This window comes from Photinus pyralis, unplaced genomic scaffold, assembly GCF_008802855.1.
Source record: "Photinus pyralis isolate 1611_PpyrPB1 unplaced genomic scaffold, Ppyr1.3 Ppyr1.4_LG3b, whole genome shotgun sequence".
NCBI classification, from domain to species: domain Eukaryota; kingdom Metazoa; phylum Arthropoda; class Insecta; order Coleoptera; family Lampyridae; genus Photinus; species Photinus pyralis.
This window is the reverse complement of record NW_022170510.1, coordinates 14,551,537-14,575,391: the sequence shown is the minus strand read 5'-3', so window position 1 is coordinate 14,575,391 and position 23,855 is coordinate 14,551,537. Positions and strand designations below refer to the sequence as shown.

At 35.8% G+C, this 23,855-nt stretch overlaps 2 protein-coding genes across 4 annotated transcripts; one reads left to right on the top strand and one right to left on the bottom strand.

The window, feature by feature from the left end:
* Positions 1-1,170: 1,170 nt before the first annotated feature.
* Positions 1,171-3,916, bottom strand: LOC116166870 (ATP synthase lipid-binding protein, mitochondrial-like). 2 transcript variants are annotated; one of them, XM_031482053.1, is made up of 4 exons: positions 3,781-3,916; positions 3,273-3,348; positions 2,913-3,132; positions 1,171-1,870 (listed from the first exon to the last, which is right to left on the bottom strand). In XM_031482053.1, the coding sequence occupies exons 2-4, from the start codon at positions 3,315-3,317 to the stop codon at positions 1,707-1,709; spliced, it is 429 nt and encodes a 142-aa protein (XP_031337913.1). In that variant the 5' UTR covers positions 3,318-3,348; positions 3,781-3,916; the 3' UTR covers positions 1,171-1,706. The 2 variants fall into 2 exon arrangements, with proteins under 2 accessions (XP_031337913.1, XP_031337914.1); XM_031482054.1 differs by having other exon boundaries at positions 3,757-3,817.
* A 62-nt stretch (positions 3,917-3,978) lies between these two features.
* On the top strand, positions 3,979-23,025 carry LOC116166869 (juxtaposed with another zinc finger protein 1-like). Of its 2 annotated transcripts, none has more exons than XM_031482052.1 (5): positions 3,979-4,158; positions 4,213-4,332; positions 14,302-14,407; positions 16,985-17,095; positions 22,562-23,025. In XM_031482052.1, exons 1-5 carry the CDS (start codon positions 4,062-4,064, stop codon positions 22,800-22,802), a joined length of 675 nt encoding a protein of 224 aa, XP_031337912.1. In that variant the 5' UTR covers positions 3,979-4,061; the 3' UTR covers positions 22,803-23,025. The 2 variants fall into 2 exon arrangements, with proteins under 2 accessions (XP_031337912.1, XP_031337911.1); XM_031482051.1 differs by having other exon boundaries at positions 4,213-4,377; positions 22,562-23,021.
* The last annotated feature ends 830 nt before the right edge of the window (positions 23,026-23,855 follow it).

Genomic DNA, 23,855 nt, shown 5'->3' with positions numbered 1-23,855 from the left:
CCACCAAGCTTGTCGAAGGCCCTCGTAGTCATCTGAGAGAGAATCGAGCATCTTTACTACAAGTGAAGACTCGTCCGGTTTCACATTCAGCTGCTGCATGCGCAGAACCAGCTCCTCATATCGAGCAATGTGAGTCACCATATTTTCAACAGGATTTTTACTAAAATTGAAAAATTCAGTTTGAACAGTATGCGCAGCTTGTTAGTTTGTTGCTCAAAAATAGAATGCAATTTGAGCCAAATTTCCCGTGCCGTTTCACATGAAACCAACAACGCCATAACCTTTGATTCTAGAGATTTAATAATTATCTGACTTGCTGCGCGATCTCCCCTGTCCCAAACCTTGAATTTTGCATCGTATTCTGCCGGATTAAAGTCCTTATCTTCAATAGCTAATTGCTCTGGCTTCAGTATTTCCCCGATGCAAACTTCATACGCGTCCGCTTTTCCTCGTAACAAATTTCCAAATACTCCAATTTTCAATACCTCGTAGTTTTTCTATTCCTTGAATTTCCATTTTTCGTGTCGTCTCTTGTCAAAAAAATTCTATTCTATTCCACGCTAGCAACCAAGATTTTCTTTGAACCAACGAATATTTAGAAAGAACCACGCTCTGCTACCATGTTGATGGTATTACATTGAATAAGAGCTGCTATTAAACATCAATATGAACAACGTTTTTTATTGTATCGGTTTCTAATGACAAACTCTAAATTATTTATATACCAACAAACTACTACCTTAAGCTCAATTTACGTTATACTTTTTTCGTCTAGAAACTTTGACTAGATGAACTTGTTAAAATTTTGACAATGTAAATCAGAAAATTCCGTCCAAGTTTCTAATCTAGAAACTAGGTCCAGACTCATTTTCCATCCAACTTTCATACTTGTGACTTACGCACTAGCACCAAATTAGAACAAATTCCGTGCTACCAACAACTTTATTACATAATGTAAATTGAGCTTTAGATCAAACATAAATGAATTAGATTTTAGTACAACAGAACTGAAATAGAATGGTTATTTTATTTTGCAAATAGAGGGCGCGTTTAAGGTTATTTTATCCTTAATTTTGTTACACCGTTGAGTGAAGGATATGGTTACACATAAAATGCATTGAGGTGAGCTATCTGTTGTAGTTACTCTGTGTCCATAGTTCAAAGAATGTACGCAATTCAACTTTTTATTCTCGTTATGATACATATGATTTTTAATGAACAATTGAACGTTCCTATTGGAATACTCCCTAAATCGTTACGGTTTCATAGATAATGGGAATGAAAAATTTATAAGAGCGCATTTTTTGTAAAAATAATCCTGAAATTTAGAAAGATGAAAATCTAAATCACTGGGATTCAACAACGAAAGAGATAAAACTTAATAAATCTAATCGACAAATATGACAACTAAGAAATTTATTAATTTCTAATCCTGTACAGTATGCAATAGTGCTTAATTTAATTGTACACAAAAAATTACAATTACTCCCTATTAAACATATGAAAAATTAGCGAACATAATAAACCCAGTCAGTTCATCTCTGGTGTAATAAAAAAATTTACAATTATTTTTGTCATACATTTAATTAGGAGTCTATATATTTCTACTTAAAAGTCCTATTGCCAATATTAAATAAAAGAATGTCTCTACTTGATGGTACTGTAACGAAATGATGGAGTATGATAGCGTAACCTTCTTGGCAATTTTAAAACGCGAACAGCAGTAGGAAGGACATCATAAGACAAAACAATCCCATAGCTTCAGATAAGGCGAAACCTAAGATAGCATATGAGAAAAGTTGCTGTTTTAAAGATGGATTTCGGGCATATCCAATAATTAGTGATCCAAACACTGTTCCAATACCAGCTCCTGTAACAAAAGCAATTAGTATTTCATATCAGTCTCAATTTAGAGAAATTAAATGAAAACATACCACTTGCAGACGGATTTCAAACACAAAAACAGTTAAAGGGCAAACAATAAAAGGAACGCAATCATTAAACAAAATAAACCCATAGCTTCCGATAAAGCAAAACCAAGGATAGCATAGGAAAACAATTGCTGTTTTAGGGAGGGATTTCGGGAGTAACCAATAATTAAGCATCCAAATACTGCACCAATTCCAACACCTAGAAATAATGTTAGCTGTACTAAAACAAGCATACACATGACCATCACTATGACCTGTGAAATATGCATTTTAAGTGCCAAAATTTAAATTGATACCATTTTAAACTTTGGTCGGCGCTAATCTAGTAAATTCTGATCAATTATGGGATGTATTCTTTGACTGCACTATTATCAGTAATTTTTACAATTAAAAAAAAAAGTTTCAGGTAATGAAACACCAAAAATGTATTGGTAATTTTTGAACATATTCCTATTACCAAGACTAGCGAGTAACCTTTGCTATTCAGTATTTTTTGCCCTAAAAAAAAATAAAGCACAAGAGCAGCAATTTTTTTGTGAAAATGATTTTTTTTTAGTATTTCCGTAATGATGAACAAATTTCATATTATCAATACATATGTAATGGTGTCCTGATACCAAAGAGCCATTAAGAAAAAAATTAATGTGTAATACGAGATTTTGACATCTATATAATTTTGTCCATTGGACATCTTTACACCTAAATGCTGCTAAAGTTGAGGGTGCCTGAAAAAAATGCATTATCACAATACCTTTCACACAGGAGTCATGCAAATGGATTAGAATAGGAAAAAGCAAATTTAGAAAAATGCTAAGCAACCCCTAAACTCATTGAACATAAGCTCAATTTAATTATGAAATTCAAATTAATTACACATACAACGTCCTTTATGTAAAAATGTCATGCACTATGCAAATCTAATGTTATTCGTTAACATTTACCGATAATTAAAATTATTTATACCTAAAAGGCAATACAAACCTGAGCCAGCAACACCAACTGTAGCCGCACCCGCACCAATAAACTTAGCAGCGGAATCGATATCCCTAGTTACAGCTGTAGTTTGAAAACTGCGGATTGCAGGTAAAAGTGTGGGTTTCTGAGACTGTTGTTGGACAACTGGCGACTGAACTAACAATTGGCTACTTTGACTTAATGTACTGCTAAGTGGCCGTAAAAAGGTCTTTGGACTGGCAATTATCTGAAAAAATAGTTTTAGTGAGCGATTATGTAACATGCTAGGGATACACATTGATTATCTTTATTATGTAACAAGCACACTGTACTAAAAAGTCACTAATTTTAAATAAATTTAAAGCAATAGCCGTGCAAGATACTTACTGCACTTCGTGCAAGGGGTGCAATGACTTTAGCACAGGCAAACATGTCTGCAATTTGATTTTTCTTTACACCAAACCTAGAACAAAGGAGTTTATTATTTCACTAAGAATTACAATTGGAAATAGGTAGGTTAACGGGAGTGACTATTTTTCATTTATCAATTAATCTTAAGATTTTCGTAGGTTACGTAATGAAAGACGGCGACATACAAAGTAAAATCGATACAATTATGAGGTTTCGGTATTCTAAAATACACGGATCACTGCAGTTCCACTCGTAAAATTATCCTACTTTCTTATGTAATGACAATTCTCCGGTGACAACCAAAAATGGCCGATATTGAAATCTTTTACATAACACAAAATATTCACGAAACGTCCATAAATACTTAAATCCGTAGTAAAAGAACGACACTATAATTGATTATAGAAATTTCCAATGTCGGATGATTTAATTAATTTAAGATAACTTTGGAATTACTCACTAAAACACAAGTACGGGCACCTACCTAAAGAAACAGTGTCAGGAGGAGGACAACCGGCGTACCTCTGGAATGTAACTACTGAGTCGCTTTGAAGGGGACCTGGCAACTGAGATCGTACATATAGGATTCATATAAGAGGAACGAGGACGATTTGTGTTCGTTCGGTTCCGTTTTCAGATTTTTGCGCTGAGGAGCCATCGACTCGAGTATTAGCGAGATCTACTAAACCGGCGCTACAAAACACATGATCATTTAAAAACCGGCAAAAGTTAGTGCACATAACCAAACGATTGGATTTAAAAATAATGGCTGTGTTTTTTAATAATGACTGCACGTATGGCTGCGGCAAAACGTTTCCTACTAAATCGTACCTGATTCATCACATAGAATCGACACATTTAGGTTTGTATGTTCTCATTTTGCGTATACAGATGCTGTCAATAATGTCATTCACAGATTTTGATATTGAAATGGAAGAATATGAGAGTGAAATACAAGCTGATTCATGTGTACCTCTTAGTTACATACTGAGGTATTCTTCGTTTGAATGTCCGGATCTATCAAGTGTCGCAAATCGTGAGGGCATTTTCAATCATTCCGCGCAAACTGAAAATCAGATTTGTATGTATATTACCTACATGAGAATTGAAAAATTGCACTCATTGTTACATTCATATCTACAGTCAGTCTCCCTTTTAACGTCAAAGGGATACTGAGTGCGGAAACTAAAAATCATTTGCTCAAATTGTAGATAATTTAGTCGAATTAACCCGATGGGTGATTTTGCTATGGGGGCAAATGATGGTGACACAATTGTTTTCATGGTAATTTCTCCCAACCTGGTTAATGTGGTTCAACTCTAATTTAACATCTCATGTTGAATTTTTAAAGGTATTCTTTTTTCTGCATTTTTGTGTAGGCTCAGAATTACTAAAAGTGGTGTGTGACCCTGGATTTTGGAAGCTTGTCACCCGGTTAGATGAACATCGTGTCTTGGGCTAAGGGTATAACAGATGGGAGTTCATTAATCCAAAAATAAAAGTAGCACCTGTGCCGTATTGCACAGTTACTGACACTGTACAAATATCGCCTACATGTTGCACACATTGATGTAGGTAAATCAGATGTTAATCTGAGGTTTTGTTTAACCATAATCAAACTTGCATGTTTGAAACTGATTAAACCTAGGATCTACAGGGTGTTTTTTTGGGAGCTTTAGTTAAAAGTTTCTGGGAAAGTAAAATAGGTAGGATTTTGAAAATTTGTACTTAGGAGTTACTCTGAATGGCCGAATCGATGTAAAATATTTTCAAAATGGCCGCACTTCCGGAAACACCGGAAGTAGATAGTAACTTCGTTATTTTAAATGGCAACCCCTATTTTTTATTGCATTTTTTGATTCTACGTGAAATTTCAGTTCTTTTGATATCCATATATCGATATCTGCCATTTATGGTTTTTAAGTTATTTTGACTTCAAGAAAAAAAATGGCGGATGCAGATGGTACCTTGATAATTGATTACTTGAAAAAGGTTATAGTCATGGCAACCCATTTTTATCAGTGCATAGAGAATGAATAGGGCTTTCTTTTACTGTACTTAAAACAAAGTTAAGTTGCGTACAACCGCACCTATGGAGATCCAAATTTAAGAAACTTCAAAGTCTATAAACTCAGTTTTTTAAATGGAATGACCATGTTCTTAATATTGCATGAGATAGAGAATCGAAATTGGCATATTTTGATATTACATGTTCCTATAGCTATCTTTAACAGTTTCTGATTTATTCCCATTTCATTGAATTGATCTCGGAATTGATTCCATTTTTTTTCGCATTTTCTTTTTAGTAGTTGGCCATGATTTTATAACAATAGAATTTTAAACAAATCAAGGAATGGATTCTTTAATACCACTGATTGTAGTTCTAGTCTAAATAATTCATTAATAAATAACTCATTTAATAAGGATATAGGACAGAAAATTTTTGAAAAATCTAAACAGAGTCGTTCAACTGAATTTTTTAAACAACGTATAAGTCTGGAAATTAAGAGAGGTAATGCGATATCTGTTCTAGCAACAATTCCATACCAAAAATGTTTCAACAAAATTTTTTATATTTTGCATTGAATTTATTTTGTTAATCTTGCATTTGCAATTCAATTCATTTTCTTAAATATTCTCTTGTAGAGCTTTGTATAACTTGTGCTTCAACGGTTTGTAGTGCATTAGGGGTACAAAATTTCAAAAATTCATACAATTTCATTCTAGTTTTCGAATGAATGTGTACGGAAAGCACGCGCCGCGATTCTGCCCATTTCACCATAAATAACAATTAAATTCCAAAATAGGTGAAACCACTGCGAGTCATTTTTCGATTTTTGAAAAACTTATGTTAACCTATAACAGTGGGTGATGGATTAGTGTCACTAGATTTGTTTAAAATTCAATTGTTATAGAATCATGGCCGACTACTAAAAAGAAAATCCTAAAAAAATAGTGTCAATTCAATAAAATGGGAATAAGTCAGAAACTGTTAAAGATAGCTATAGGAACATGTATTGTCAAAATATGCCCATTTCGATTCTCTATCTCATGGAATAGTAAGAACATGGTCATTCCATTAAAAAAAAACTGAGTTTTTAGTCTTTGAAGTTTCATAAATTTGGATATCCATAGGGGCGGTCGTACGCAACTTAACTTTTTTTTAAGTGCACTAAAAGAAAGCCCTATTCATTCTCTATGCACTGATAAAAATAGGTTGCCATGACTACAACCGTTTGCAAGTAATCAATTATCAAGGTACCATCTGCATCCGCCATTTTTTTTCTTAAAGTCAAAATAACTTAAAAACCATAAATGGTAGATATCGACATATGGGTATCAAAAGAAGTGAAATTTCACGTAGAATCCAAAAATGCAATAAAAAATAGGGGTTGCCATTTAAAATAACGAAGTTACTATCTACTTCCGGTGTTTCCGGAAGTGCGGCCATTTTGAAAATATTTTACATCGATTCGGCCTTCAGAGTAACTCCTAAGTACAAATTTTCAAAAACCTACCTATTTTACTTTCCCAGAAACTTTTAACTAAAGCTCCCAAAAAAACACCCTGTATATTAGACCCTTCCCTAAATTAATTAATTCGTGTTAAGAAGTATCTATTCCAAAAAACTTCATACGCTTACTGATCTAAACGATGGTTGGATTCATTTAAAACTTTGTTGCAAACTGAACTATGCAACGTAATTTCAAACGGAAATTGTAGGTTCAACTTCAGGCATCTTAGGTGATGTTTAGTTTGATGAGTTGATATTGGGGTTGAAGCATTAGCACAAACTGCTTAAAACAAAACAAACTACTTACCAACAGCGTGTAACAAGTATATGTGCTGAAACATTGGATGTAGGTAGTGTTTTTCCAAAAAAATTAAAGTAGTTAGAGCGCCTAGGTAAAAGTAACAAGAAGTTGGTGAAAATTTGGTCACTTATTCTCTGAGAGACGCACTTTCTAATGGTCAAAAGAAAAAAGTGTTCCTATGTGCCGTTTCTGAGATATTTGACAGTAAAAACAGGGTATTTTAACATGGGCTCTTATGGACAGACTCAGTTTTTCTGAGATAGCGAAGGTTTTTGTAACAAGACTTAAACGAGATGGGTCTCATTAGAAGCGAAATTTTGTGACGAATCTAAATATGCATGGAAAAGTACATGTTCATGATGAAATAAGGAAGATATTTACCGCCGGAGCGGCGTCTGCTCGGATGCGGCGGCACGCTATGCAGCACGCATTTAAATCTGATGACTTTTCCACTAGGTCTAGTATATAGCTGAGCTAGGACAATCTTTTCCTTCTTCTGCTGAGCACTTTTCTTCACAAAAGGCATGGTGTCTTTCAGAAAGAACACCAAAACCAGCGATATTTATAAAGGCCTGCACACGTCGTGTTGACACACTGATCGGATCGAGATCAAGATAGCGGCTGGGGATCTCTGGCGCCAACATCGAAAAACCAAATCCACTACACCGACTTCACGTAAAACGCCAAATTATTTAGTTTCTCGACTTTTACATACGTCTCGCATACGTTTTGTTTAAAAATAAATATATTCGTTTAGGATTTACCGCTTACACTGTGAATATTTAGTCGCGGTGTGTCGTCAACAGTTTAGTGTGCAAAGGTTTGAAACAGGGTCGAAAAGTAGGGAGACTAGTCAAGTTGACTACTGTATATACCTTTTTAAAAATCATGTAAGACGTTTGCATTGTGCTGAGGTACAAAATACCACTCATACCGTATTTCTAATTATGTTTCCTTCATAACAACATTTTTTTGGGGACGTTTACCGTAAGTAATAGGTAGGCCGAGTACATCACTTGACTTCAGCCGAACGCGCTCTAACTACTTTAAGGTTCAAAATGTTTTGTTCCTAAAATATTATGTGTGTTAGTAACTATAGGTAACGGATAGAATAGAACTTGGCTATAACGTGGCTATATGCAGGTTTTTGGGATAGGTCCGAGCTATGCTCTTTCTGATTTTGCAAATTTCTTACGTTAAGATGGCGTAACTCTAAACGGGGGTGCAAAACAATTTCAATGCTGACGAAACACTATAAAATGAGAAATCATTAGTTTATTATATTCCGACGTGTCGAGATAGACAATGAGGAAAATACTTATAGTCCATCCGTTATTACTATTCCGATATGTAATTAACCCCACTAAATGCAGCGTTAACTTTTTTTTACTTCACGTCGTCGATTTAATATAAATAATTCTCTCAAACAAACTGCAACGCGTTATTGTTGACGTGCAGAGTAAGAATGAACAAAGTACGGTTCCGAAACGGTTAAAAGTTACGCTGCATTTAGTGGGGTTAATTACATATCGGAACAGTAATAACAAATGGACTATAACTCCAATATTTATTGGACTGAAACGGATTATACTAAAACAAGAAAAAAACTTCATTATATTCTATGTGGAGAAGCTGAACTTTATTCAAATTTTTAGGTCATATGAACACAAGCAAAACACAAGCATCTTTCTTACCTAGGAAATTTGACGATGCGCATCTACGCACGGCATTTGAGTTTAAACATGGGTGCTACCTTTGCGTTTGTGAGAGAAGCATCTGTGATTAAATTTAAAAAAAAACTTGGTATCTTGGTATTCCCGAGTCATGCGCGGATTCAATTTTCACTATACGCGCTACTTTTGTTTTTACTAAAACCATCTGTGGTTAAAAATTTTAAATCTGTAAATAATAAAGTTAGCATTGTGCTTCCTGATTTTTACTGTTTGCAACTCGTTTACTGTAGTATACTTTACAGTGACCCAATTTAGAACAGTGGTGACAACCGGGTATGTTGTTTTAGATTGGTAGTTGGTTCCGGGTACCATATTAGGGCTAAATTGCTATACTTTGGTATAGGACTTTACAGGTTTTTTTGGTGTTTTTGCGAAATTCTGTGAATAAGAGTGCTGCTTAAGGTAAAATCTATATTGTGGACATTCGGTTCTATATAAAGACATAGTTTGAGAAATTCATTACGAAAAGTTTGGTTATGCTGCTCACTTGTGGTTATAAATACGCTTGAATTAGTTTAAATTTTAACATTTATTGCTGAAGCACAACCAATATTGTAGTTTTTATGGTACATTGTTCCTACGCTGCCTTGTTTAAGTTAGCCCCAATATGGCGGATAGGCAGGACAAGTTGTCCCCACTGTCCTAATACAGTCACGGTAGTGTACTAAACCTCCAGGTACTTCGCTAACCTTACATTAAAATAACACGGAAATAAATCATCCCGGCTACGTTTAAAAATGGCCACCGAAAGTACGATAGGGAAGGAAAAGAACAAAAAATAAAACACTAAGATGGTGCAATAGTATAATTCGTATTTTGAATAAATCTTTGCATTTTGATCAGTTATTGAATCGCGGAAATGAATGTACGCACATAACTTTAGAACGGCTGCATCAAATTAGATAAATTGGTAGATGGGTTTGCTATTATCAGAACAAGATTTGTATAAAAGATAATTTCCAAAAAATTGCATGGCAAAAAGTAACAAAAAAATTGTTTCTCTTTTTCGTGATTTTAAATCGCAATATAACTAGTAGATTGCGACAAAGCGCGATATACTACGTCTCTAGAAGAATCCATACCGAGGCGTGAGGCGAAAAAGTAGACGGTTAAACATATCAATTACGTATGCTGGCGAAGGTTTCTGATATTTAACGTGGGCGAGGAAAACTAATCGGGAGAAATTTTTTAACGTAGATTCAAATACAAATTATAATTTACCACACCTGCTGGTGGAGGGTGTTCCGCCGACCGGCTGCCAGACAAAATAAAATTTCGGCGTCGAACGCACGGCCGCCGGTGAGTGAATCAACTGACACATTTGTTTCATTATATTCAAGTCTGTGCCTGTTGACACACGAATGGGGATATTTCCGTCGTCGTCCTGTATCATCGTATACCTACAGAAGTCGAGTCGACGAAACAGCGGGTGAGCCGATTAACCGTCTGTGTGCAATAGATCTAAGTCCTACGCTGGAGCGGGACGATTGGGCAAGGTGAAGCGGGGCATCCGCCGAAACCGAGCTTATGGCCCATTCGTGAGCGGGACATTGACTGATAGGCGGCACCAAGTTCGCCGGGTCCGCTAGTCACTAATCTCGAGTGAGTAATAGTGAAATGGTTGATGGTAAAACATAATAACTGTAAATCATATACACAAAACATAATAGCAAATAGGTACAAGTTAAAAGCAAGTTTCAAAACAAAGAAATTGGTTGGGGTACAAGTAGAAAACAGAAGAGGTAGCTGTACAACAGGTGACCCATCTTTAGTGCAAGAAATCCCTTTTGTTAAAAGCAACATAGAAAATTACAATGACTTTAGAAGGCAAATTCAACGTAGCACGAATCGCGGAAATTATAGTGAATCTCAACTCATAATAGTATCGCACATATTCTAAACTGAAGAGGTTTGGTTGATTGACGGGTAACAATGGGCCATCGGCAGGATTTCCCAGCCCATAGTTCTGATTCTAGAACAGTCCCGGCACTAGGTGTCGTAACTAACGTGGTGACCGTTATTTACCACCCCTGCCTCATTCATGGCGAAAATCTTAACTTACAAACAAGTCCATATACACATCAAACTTCAAACAATTCGATAAGTTCTGTATGTTTCAAAGAATGATCAAAACATAACAATAAATTGCTTTAGTGCAATCAATATTTTAATCTTGGGGACTCGATTTATCTTTTATCGACCAAAAATTCAAAACTGCACCACTGGTTGCAGAACACTTGTAGTGTACTTAAGCTTAACCCCTATGTTCTACGCTAACGCCACACTACAGTAACACGGAAATTAGTTGTCAGGTAAACTCCTGACTTGACTTTCCGACTACTTTTAACTTTAACTTTTCTCGACTTTCGAAATAGGATCGCGTCAATATTGAACGAAAAGTCTTTTTGTTCAACATTGACACGATCCTATCTCGGAAGTCGCTCACATCTTTAGAAAAACATAGATTGTAGACCGGGATCAAGTGTTCTGTGACCGGCATTCTTTCCTGGCGAGAGGTTTAGCTCCCTTAGCAACACTCAAACATGCTTTACTGGGTGAATGAGAACCGAGGATCTTCTCACGTCCAGGTCTTATGCCCCCGGCAACGTATCTCCTGTGCAATCCCTACCCTCATGCGTGGAATTAAACGCCGGTCCGCAGGTCTTACCACGTCAGCCGGGCCCAATTTGTGCCGGAAGCATTCACGCTGAAAACTTATTACCCAATAAGGGGGTCTTACGACGATCGGGTCTGCAGGACCTAGAATACGTAACCCTTATGCGCAATAAAAGTTGCAAGGGCTCTTCTCTATACAGACACACTGCATGTCCAGATGCGAAACTACGCAGCCTCTTGTGCGAAAACACACCCACACAATGAATGGGTGTAACGGGAGTCTTACAACGCGGTGGGCTCCGAACGGTTATGCACGGGATGCTTACACTAATCGGCTGGCTTGTACGAATCCAGGGGTACGGAGCATCCGACACGGAGGCCCTCACCCTCACGCACCCTTAAATTGTCCCGGAGCACTTACTTCCGAACGCAACTCCAGATGAGATCATAATGGGAGGCCTTCCAACGTGTCTTGACGCCCAGTCTGCACAAACAAACAACACATTTACAGGACGAACGTATTCTCCATGAGAGCGCACTTAACGAAACACAGAACATACTAAACAAAATTTCCCCTTTAGGAATCGTAGTGGAAATATTAATTAATTTCGGCGCGTAGTTAACAATACGGATGGTTTCACTTACCCTAAGTCAACTTTACGTTTGACAGTTTTATTTGGGGTTTAGGTAATTTATTGCCTATATGAACGTGGGAAAGAACGCAATGCCGCTCAAAATTTGGTACTTATTTTATTTTTTATTTTATTTACAAGTTGGTGTGTGCTGCTATACACGTCACGTACATTTCTTAAACCATTACCCATTTACCATCAGTCTTTTTAGTGTAATACAAGGAAGTTGAGTTAAGCTTATGTGCTCGATTTTCGGTCGTCTTTATATATCTGTTCCAGCCAAATCTCAGCCCCTGGGCCACCTAGAAACTTCGGGTTTTCACTCATTGATAGCTGCTATGCTTTGTATTTCCCGCTACTCATCATTTACAGTTGTGTTACACGGCAACATGCACAAGTGGGTTTTGAAATTTTTTTATTCATTTGTGCACATTCTAGCATATAGGAATATTTTACTCAAAATGCCAAGCGCTGAATAAAATGTTAACTGTCATTAAGTAGTTAATAGATGCTATTTAAATTGTTTAAATTCTTTTTTTCACTACTAGCGTCTGATGACATGATTATTAACCTTTTTTCCACTTGTAAAGTAGGCTTTCTCGGCATTTGTTCAAAGTGGTTAATAATTTTTTATTATTAACTAGTAGTCAATAATGAAAACTGTCACGCTGTCACTTTTAGAAAACACAACCCGAAATTTCGCTCAATGAACGTTTAGACAAGTTCTCTAAAACGAATAATTGCCACCATTCGCAATTTCCAGAGAAATTACATACCTAAAATTATCACATTTTGAAAACATTCGAACGAAATTACTCTTTGAAAAATCTCAATGACAGAACAAAATACGGCCTGTTTGACTTGTACTTCCACGTACTTGATTGACATGTTAAATTAAGAAACAAACAATTCTATCCAACCGTTCACTTTCTTATCAATATAATATGTTAATTTAGAGGATTTCAAGTGCTAGTAGTGAAAAAAATAGTATATATACCACGGTAGAGAAGTCTATTATTGCCTTCGCACCTTACACCCCTCGGCGCAAGCGCCTCGAGATGTAATCTTGGTGCTCAGGCAATAATAGTGGACTTCTCTACCTTGATATATAATGTACTATTATACTTCGATGTGGTCCATTTGAAAGGCTACATATGGGAATTATACGTATACATCTGTTATATTACTTTTCCGCAACCATATATGGGTAGGTAGAGTATTGTTTTCATCTCAGAGTAAAGCTTGTTATCACTATAACTCAAAATCTACTGGGACAAATTGCGTAAATTTTTGCAGTCGTATTACTTGCTGGTTGGAGTAGACACCTATTAATTTTCAGACCGGCGAGGCATATCCTAACTTTCGTATTTATGAACCGATCTTGCTGAAATTTTTACAGTGGTACCTTTTAATAGAGGCAAATCGATTGACTATAGTAAACATATAAAAAGCTACGTGCGTATGCGCAGAAGTAACTTTCTTGTGTATGGGCCGATCTTGCTTAAATTTTAACGTGCCTTTTGATAAAAGCAAATCGGTCAATTATATTAACATTGTGACAAGCTGCGCGCGAGAATGCGCAGGGTAAATTTCATATTTGTGTACAGATCTTACTGAAATTTTAACAGAAGAATCAGCTGTTCATAAAAACAAATTTGTCGATTATACGAGTACATGCCATAAGCCACTTTCGTGCATGTGTATTAGTAAATTTCTTATTTTTGAACTAATTTTTGTGAAAAGTAACGGCATCAAATTGAATATCCATGTCAAAAATTGGTACTTCGATTAGGTACTTCGCTCAATAAAAAATGAAGCCATGTATGAGAAGTAAATACAATAAAAGGAATGTGATGGGTCTCAACAGATGCTACCTTGCGGAAAAGTTAAGGTTTGAAGAAACTCATTTGTTCTATATCGTTTTGCTTGGCCAAACTTATTAGCGTAACACAACAAAGTTGAGGTAACGCTTATGTGCTCGATTTTCCGTCGTTTCTCTATCTGTCTGGGTCACCTATAGAGACTTCGGGTTTTCGCTAATAGATAGCTGCTATGGTCTATATTTGCCCGTTACTCATTACATTATTTACAGTTGTGTTACGCGGCAACACTCACGAGTGGGGTTTGACACATTTTTTAAATATATTTTAATAACAAGCACTATATTTTAGGAATAAGATCATTTGTATCATTTATAGTATTTTTTCAGCTTTGGAGCCATCGACGAACGATACTGATCGTTGTGTAGATGTCAAATCTGATCTAATTTATGACTCCAACAATAACGATAACTTTTGGGTCACAACACTTTCTGAGTAAGTTTACTTTTTTTTATTTTTAAAATTGTTATTATACAGGCTGTTTCACGCAAACCGTTACCTAAAAGTATTCAGGCTCTCATTGTTAATTTGAATTTGAAAATTTTCATACCAACATAGTTTTTCATTATCGTTTCACTTCCGGTTTTACTGGATATGGATAGACACTTTCCTATTTTAAATAGAACACCCTGTATTGTAAGGTTGACATTAATTGCTCCATGTTACAACTTCTTATTAAATAGAAAATGTATGGGTTTGCCAGTTACCGACAACAGTAAAGTGTAATCTTTAACCCTGTCTTTAACAGATCGGTCTATACCTACGCACAGATATAGTCCCCTCTCAATATTTATTATTTATCTTATACTTTTGACTTTACATTCTACTGTTGTTTATAACTTAAATATTAAATAAATACTACGCAATAATTATCTAGATAGATTTAATTAAGGCAAGTAGATGGCACACTATCTTTTTCATTTAATTAACAAGTTATGAACGGTTATGAATGGAGTAATTAATTCCAAACTTGCTATTTAGTAAGCAATTAATGTAGAAAGCGGGTTACCTCAAAGCCATATCTTTACTATTGTAAATTAATACACAATTTATCACAGCAATTAATTCGAAACTTGTAGTTTATTAAGCAAATAAGTTCTAATGTTAAACTAGTACACGCAATTTTATATACAAATTTTACCAAATGGGCGAAGCATATGTTAAGTTCCACATTACAGCAATAAATTAGCAATTAATAAGCACTTTATTATGTGCTATTACATTTGACAAACTGCAATGGTCGGCGCGCTAAGTTAACGGACATGAAAAAATCCGACTCCAGTTGTTGTCTGAAAATGAAAGTGATTAGAATGTCACGAAATGTCCGTTCGGTTTTTATGAGTAAAACAAATTCTCCCAAACTACCTTTGATACATATTGTTTCGTCTGGCAGGATGAAATTTTTGGAAATCTTAATTTAAATGGACAAGGGCGGTCTCCTTTTTGTGTAGTAACATTGTAATTAAATTTTATTAATTTGTCGTTGGTCTATATAACGGCATGGGGATTATTTGTGTGATACGAGAAAGCGGTCAAGGTTGTTTTTGTTTACATTTTTATTTTATTTAACGTAGAATTTCTGGGAATTTTGTTTGGCCTTTATCTGTTATCAAATGCTTAATTGTATGTGATTTATCGCCTTTTCTGTGCAGTAGAGAGATGAAATTTTATTCTTCCTAGAATTTAAATTTGGATTTATCTCTTAATGTCTGATAGCAAATTGATTTAGAAAAATTATTCGACCTCTATTTTTTCGTCTATTAACGTACATTGAGGGGGTAGTCTTTGTTGTCAACTGTGTATTTGGTTGTTATAATTTTGATTTTCGGAAGAAGGGTTTCGCCGTAAATAGGACGTTAACAAGAAAAGCGTCGTTTGTAGCCACAGTCAACACAGAACTACATTTGTTTGAAAATTTGAATCAGCTTTTTGCTATGTTCAGCACCGAGTTACGTTTTGTTAGAGATTTTTTTCGCTTATTTCGATTATTTGTGTTGAAGCGACAGCCAGCACTGAAAGTTTCGTCTAATGTGAGTTTAAAGTTTGAAGAAGTTTCGTGTGTGAAGCCGGAAGCCGAATTCGCGGCTAATTAATGTTCTACGTTTTGAAGTTTTGGCAATCAAAGGTGCTGCAAGAAGAGGTGTTTGTTGGCACCCCTATAAGTATGTTTTCAACGTGACTTTGAAGTTGAGTTTTTTTATTGGAACATCTTTGACTACCCGGAGAGAAGATGCTGCTATTACCCGGTCGTTAGTGTAAAGTGCGTTCGTTGAAAATTGTGATTGTTTTTGTGTACTGTGTCCATTTTATTTGGATATTACAATTCCCGGACAAGAATAATTGTTTGTGTTTTTGTACCATTTTTCTTTTGTGTGTTAAGATTAAATCGCATTTTTGTGATTTTCCTATTAATTTCCTTGTGTTTCATTCTCAACGACGTGTTTTCTAACTTACCTGTTGTTTTAATTGGACGCTTGCCCAAGGTCAATTTTAATTATTCAAAATTTTGAAGTTCAGTTTGGAATTTGGTCTGACCCACTATCTGTTAGAAGTTAACAGGTTAACTGAGAGCAGAGTCGAATCTCTCCTCTGTGCTGAGGAGACGTTTGAAGCCGTGTTAATAAGTGAAGGTAAAGAGCTAGCTAGGTTTTTGTTTTGGTGTTTTGTGTACGGTCTTTCTGGCCTACGGACCAGTGCACACAGCAATATGTTTTTTATTTAAAGCTAATATGCGTTATCTATAAATTAGAGCAAATTGAAACATAGGTATTTATGAGTAACTTAAGGTTTCCGCAAGTGTAGTATGAACTGCTGGTTATCCGGGTCTCATCTTTCTGCTGGTTCTGACTCCTGTTAGAATTGCTTGGCCAAGCAATTGGAGAAGCCTTGGGAATGGCAAATGAGACTTTGCCATTTGAACATTACGAAACAAGAGACTTATCAAACGACCTTCGTATTTATTCGATTCGCCATATCTGTTTACGTGAGTTTGTTAAAGTTACATTATTTTAGGAATCTCAAACCGAAGCAGTACAAATGCTCCTATCCGGGCTGTAACAAGGCTTACAAAAATCCGAATGGTATTAGGTATCATTGGAAAAATGGCCATCGAAGAATTGCAAAGTAAGTCACTTTAGATACCTGTATAACATGCCAATAGTATTTCTCAAGATATTTCGACTGTTGAAAATGCTATTAAATGATAGTATGTAGGTTGTGCATTGTAAAATGGATGGGTTCCACGCTCGCTACATGTTAATTTCTCCAAATATGCCATTATTATTTCAGAAGATTCTGATCTGGTACCTATGTGATGTACTATCGGAAACTAGCAGAGATGGAGAACCCGTTTAAAAAATGAGGAAAGAATCGCACTGTAACTCCTATCAATTCTCTTTTTGATTTTTGGCAAAAAAAATTCACGACCAAACTACATACCTACATACATTGTATAAAACTTAATTTTTTATTCAATGATACATACCGGGATGTTATAATAATGTTTTAACATGGTATGTTCACAATTAGATTTCCATTGCCAACTATGACTATGAATTTTTTGAATCGCTCGATATTTTTTGAATTTACAATTTTTGAGTAAAGGCCTATGGCTATATTGTCGTCTACATCTTTTAAACGAACTATATGCACGAAAGAAAAATACCTACCTACTTCAAATTAGGTTGTTTCCGTTCTGGATAACGCTGCAAATATGTTGCAGTTGCAGTAGTCATGCCCTCGTTTCAATGCGTATTGTAGTACCTACCTACATTTGTATCATACCTATCTCTTTGTTAAGCACTTAAAAAACACATTTTTGCAATAAAACTATAGCACAAACGTAAATGACACTACTTGAAATAGGATTAAACTGTCAAACTTTTGTTTACAACAAGGCACGTTTTGTTTTTCCTAAGCACTCTTCGCAAAAAAATGAAAAATTGTATCTTTAGGAAATAAGTGATACTGAAGCACCATGTGTAATACATCGTTATAATAGAACAAAATTATCAAAGTCCTCGTGTGAGATCGAAGGGACTTCAGCGCATTTTTGCGTGGCAGATTAGGGCTTCATTAGCCAGTATTGACAGCACTATCAATAAGATCTTGTCGAGGGCTACCAAGTCTCTGGGGCTACCACATTCAACTTTTTTTTTCAATTCACATTTTGGTGGATTTCGCTAAAAATCGGCACAAAATAGTACTTAGTTTTTGAGTACTTCTTATATAGCTCGAGCTTCTATTGGCGACACGAGAAAGACAAACCGCGATTCGAGCATTAAGAAACTTTTGGGCGTCTAAAGTCGACTAACCCTCGAAGCGCACCGTGCAAAAGGAGGTTTATTTCGCCCATAGGGGAAAAAACATAATTCCGTCACGCAGGAGTTATGCGCGTTGACAAGATCTTTTCGACGACACCTACTTGAAAATAAATGGAGAAAAACTGTAGAAGAAGATCCAAAAGTCTGAAAAATCTCCAGCTTGGTATAACACGATTGGGGATGGCGCCCAGATGTCGCCGGTCCCACATCTTATAGCCCTGTCCCTAAAGTTGTTAATTGCACGGCCCCAATAGTACTAGTACATGTACACTCCTCGTCTTTTTACAAGCGTTCTTCTACGAGCTCGCATTTACTGCCGTGCCGGGTCAGCCAACCAGCCACAGTGAGATAAAAAAAGTCCCCGTCAAAATCTGTTGCGCTCGAGGCGCCATCCTGGAAAAAAGGAGCACTTTTTCAGTTTCTTGCCTATATATCGGCAACAATTATTGATACGGAAAAATAGTTCAGATAAAAAATATAGTTTATTAAATTGCCCATAAAAAAGCATATTAAGATTTTTCTGTATGCCCAATACTTTAGCTATAATCCGACATCGAATAGGGAATCAAGTATCCTGAGCTCTCGAAACAGTCGCGCAGATATTTTTTTACAACTTTTTACAAATCATTAAAAATTCATTGAAAATTCTACCAGTATTTCTTATATATGCGAAGTCGTCGCACTCAAGCTTGGTATGAGACACGTTTAGTAAGGTTTCTCATAAAACTCTCTCTCAATAGAACTTTCATCTTCAATGTGAGCACTGAGTGTCCGAACAGGGTCAAGGTCATTCTGAAGGTCTGATAACGATGTCGGTTTTAATATCTCTCACTAGCAGGCACGTTATACTTATGCAGATAAGGGCGTTCTTCAGCTTCAGAAATCATTTCGTTGCTCCAACACTTTTACACATTTTCGCTTACCTTTTTGAAAAAAACATGATGTATCATCAAACATTATGTCATTGGTAGAATGCTTTATCGCACGACGATTCTGTTCATTTTTTGGCTCTATTACAGCTATCGATGTAGTCATAAAAAAGACGGCCTCCTATAATATTACGATACGGGGCCTAAACGCGTTCTGACGTATTCAACGTGAGATTACAGCTAAAGTACTGGAGATACAAAAAAAATGTAAATACTCTTTTTTATAGGGAATTTAGTAAACTATATTTTTCATGTAAACTATTTCTTCGTGTCAGTAATAATTGCCGAGACATGGGCAAAAAACTGGAAAAGTGTACCGTTTTTCCAAGATGGCGTCTCGAGCGCAACAGATTTTGACAGGGACTTTTAATATGTTCAATAGAAAGTCCCAATAAATGTGTATACCAAAATTCAGATCTTTACCAATTAATGTTTTTATTTGTCCAAAATTGCGCTAATTTGACTGGACTATTAGTTAATTACACACTCCATTTTTAGCGCATTTTTGCAAAAAATTTTTTTTGTAAAAAGTAGCTTTTAATCTCACTTTGGCTGGCTGGCTGGCTGGCTGGCTGGCAGCAAATGTGGGCGCGTAGAAGAACTCTTGTAGAAAGGCAACGGGTGTACGTGTATCTACAGGGCCGTGAAATTTGTCAACCTTAGGGACATGGCTACATGATGTGGGGTTGGCGACATCTGGGCGTCATCCTCGAGCGTAGTATACTAACGTGAAGGTTTTTCAGTTTTTTCCTATCTTCTACTACAGTTTTGGTTCGATTCTTTTCAAATTGGTGTCGTCGGAAAGATGTTGTAAACGCGCACAACTCCTGCGTGGCGGAATTTTGTTTTTTGTCCTAGGGGCGAAATTAACGACTTTTTGCGAAGCGCGCGCGCGTCTTCGAGAAGTAGTCAACTTCGGGCGCCTTTTACCTTCCGTTGCGAACTCACGCGGTTTAACGTTTCGTAAATCTCGAATCGCTGTCTCTCTTTCTCGTGTCGCCAATAGAAGCGAATTGCGGGTAGGTGAACGGGACGTCGGAAGTGGCTACCGTCAAAGGGAATGTGGTAGCCCCCGACACGATTTTAACTTTAAAAGCGAATTGCGGGTGCACGCGGAAAGTGGGAAACGGTTAGTGAATGTAGTAGTCTTCGACAAGATCTGTTATTGATGGTTGAGTCGAAAGTGGCTAATAGAATACTAATCTGCCACACAAAAATGCGCTGAAGTCCCTTCGATCTCACACGAGGACTTTGATAATTTTTACAAATAAGTTTGCAAAAATGCGCTAAAAAGACATAATCTCAAAATGTGCAAATTCAAAATGGCGTCGGTAAGAAAAAATAAAGTTAGCACCTGTTTCTCCGTCATCTTGCAAATTATTAAAAACGGGATACCATAAACGAATTCTCCATAAAAAATTGTCTGAATAATGTTTTGGTTCGAAATGTCTAGTAGTCTAGTACAATTAGTTTATCATGAAAAATAAAAACGAAAATCCGAAATTTTCGTTTTTTTGCTAATTTTCAAAACATTGAAGATGTTTTAAATTTCTTTTCATATTTATATTATTATTCAGCACGAAAATTTGCAATTTTGTCCTCATTTAACCAACTTTGTATCTCTTACGATAAGCGCGATCCCGGTAGTGGCACTAGAAAAATGGACACCCTGTATATGATTATTTAGTTAATTACCTACCACTTTTTCCCTTACACTTTCCAAAGTAAATAATAATGAAGATATAGAGAGTGAATGAAGTGTTATTATAGATGAGTTCATTGAAAAGGTACCCGTACCTAATTAAATGCCTCTTTAAATGCTTAAGTGCTTGTTCACAATGGACATAAGCATAACAAAAACATAACAGATACATAATTCATAATGTTGAATAGTAGCAAACCAACGTATGTGTTCACAATGATTACATAATTTTTATTTTTTTGTAAATGTTTGCGTATGTTTTATGTCCTACCGAAACGGTACATAAAAAATACATAAAGTTGGGTCGGTTTCAACTTTACGTAGGTTTTATGAAAAATCTAGTGGAATTAGGTGTATTTCTGTTGGGTACAAAGACGCAGCTGTTGGTTTGACATTTCAGTTACTACGTCTAACGTCGATGACATCTCTTCTGCCAGCATAATCTGGTTATTTTTAAATTGGTACATAGTTTTTGGCGCATTATTTCATAGTTTGGTGTGGTTTGGTCCTTCGTGTGTTGTTTTTTGATTATATCCAACACGACATGGAAAACGTATAGACGTCGAATTATTAATTAGTTTGGTGCGATTAAAACCCTAATTGTTTAATAAAGGGGACAAAAGATATAAGGTTAATAGGTGATCGAATAATCCTGGTGTATGAAAAAAACCATATTCTTCATCATGCAGCTTCATTTCTAGACAAGCTTAAATTCTTAAATTCTCCCCTTTTCTCTCGGTCTCGATTTATAGGTCTGACCCACCAACGCCGTTTTTGTTTTGTAACAACTTTGTCTCTGTGTCTTCATAACAGTAAAAGCAATAAAACTGTTGAAATTTCCATCTCAGTGGCACACACATATACACCACAAATAATATTGTTATGTTCTTGACGTTTTGATTTGCGCCTACGCAGATAATTATAATCTTACGGTCACTGTGAACACTTTCTCCACCTGCGTAAAATGATGTCTTATGTCAATATTATGTTTTATGTATCTGTTATGTTTTTGTAACGCTTATGTCCATTGTGAACAAGCACTAATAATTAAACCTACCATATAAATTTTGCTTTATCTAGTTATCCATGCATTGTTTCCGATAATCAGAAGGGCAGTTAGATGTGCTCGTTCTTTACTCATTTAGTCGTCTCTGCACCTCTGCTACTTTCCTAGATTCCTATCCTAAACATTGGAAAAAATATAATGCATTTTTAAAGCGATGTCAATTGGAAAACTAATGGTGGGTTTATACAATCATTATTAGATCACTATCCTTTTTCAACACTAGAAACAAAGGTATAGTTTCGTTGGCGAGCGAGGCACAAATAAACCTTTGTCATTGGTTATTTCTTAATGATGGAATGATAGTGAACTACCTAAGGATGTATAAACCGATTTTATGTTGGATTGGTTTATTAACAGAGGAGTCGTTTTTGTTTAAACAACGTAGTGAATATATAAATATATATTATATAACGGCTAGTACTTTCACTAACTAAAATAAAACTAGTTGTTCCAATAGTCGTTATGTAAGATATTAACTACGATGGCGCGTAATTATAGCTAACCAAGTGTGAAAGTACCGACCGAAGTGCCATTTGTGCGTACAAATAACTAAGTATATTCACTTTTTAGGCAAACAAAACATCCCAAAAGGAAAAAACAATCTAGCGATAAACCTATACGTACCATAGTTACTCAGAGTACATCCCCAAGTTCCTTATATTGCCTATCGTCATGTTATGTGAACCAGACTACGAAGATGCAGGCACCTACTGAAAGTGAGAAAGTTATTCAAACATATAAAAATGGTCTTGTTTCTATCAGCTATGCAGTCGGTCAAAATTACCCACAGACTCAAAATTTCTGTGATTAATTGTGAGAAACCATAGGCAGCTGTATATTTTTATATGAAAGCATTTAAGTTAGTTTATGTTGTTTTTGATACATTTTGTTTAGTTCTTTTTCCTGCTACCTACCGTTTTTGTAATGAACTGCATTTACTGTTCTTCATTATTTAATAGCATGCTCTCTTTTTATTTATTCTGACAGAATGTCGATTTATTAAATTTTTTTTTAAATTTTGTTTACAATAGATTGTTACTGAATGCATTGAATACAATTTTTATTCAATGCTGAATGTAAAGCATACTGGCAGTGTTTATTCTGGTTAACGTTTTATTTGTGCAGACACTATTAAGGCTCTTGTGTACATGAGGTAGGTAACACACAATTCAACCTAAAAAATGACAAACTTTAGACATATTACGACCCTAAACATTAACTTGAACAAAATGGGAAAATCCTTCCTTCGTTTTCCGAGTTGCTATCAAGGGCTATCAAGGCGTTATAAATGGAGTTATAAATGAGGGCATGTGTGCCGTGTGGTTGTGGCTGATGCTGCGTGCGCCGCGTGTGTCTATATGTGTGCCCAGGCTTGGGCGTTGCTGCAATGTATTTTTTTTATAAATGGTTTCCCTCTTAGGATAACTTGTGTAAATAAAATACTTATGTTCTAACAAGGAAACTTATTGTGCAAGTACGTATTATACCGCCAAACCACCCTTAACAGTCGGTATTAAAAGAAAGCTAAAGCTAAAACAAAGTCCTGGAAATGCGAACTAACAAATTAAGGTATCTCTTCCTTGAAGAAACCGTCGGCGCCCGATGGGATATGCATGTTGGTTATCTATGCTCAAGAATTATTAACTTATTACCTATTAGGCGATCATTGCTTTTGTCAATGACTGTACATTGAATGAAAGTTCATAGATACAAGGTTTTCACTTAGAGTATGTTCCCTAACTTAACCAAAAGGTTGGTTGTGGTTGACAGTGGTTGACAAAACTGATCAGCTGTTTTCTGAAAAACTGGTAAGTAACGGAATGCAACCTGGTTGCAACATAACCATAACAAACCGCGCTAAAAA

Bases quoted from the DNA above. Each gene is read 5' to 3' on its own strand.
- LOC116166870 (XM_031482053.1), bottom strand. From the start codon at position 3,317: ATGTTTGCCTGTGCTAAAGTCATTGCACCCCTTGCACGAAGTGCA. The intron at 3,133-3,272 runs GTAAGTATCTTG...CTATTTTTTCAG, and splicing joins CACCCCTTGCACGAAGTGCA to ATAATTGCCAGTCCAAAGAC. The intron at 1,871-2,912 runs GTTTGTATTGCC...CTTTTGTTACAG, and splicing joins AGTTGGTGTTGCTGGCTCAG to GAGCTGGTATTGGAACAGTG.
- LOC116166869 (XM_031482051.1), top strand. From the start codon at position 4,062: ATGGCTGTGTTTTTTAATAATGACTGCACGTATGGCTGCGGCAAAACG. The intron at 4,159-4,212 runs GTTTGTATGTTC...TGTCATTCACAG, and splicing joins CATAGAATCGACACATTTAG to ATTTTGATATTGAAATGGAA. The intron at 14,408-16,984 runs GTAAGTTTACTT...ACATTATTTTAG, and splicing joins TGGGTCACAACACTTTCTGA to GAATCTCAAACCGAAGCAGT.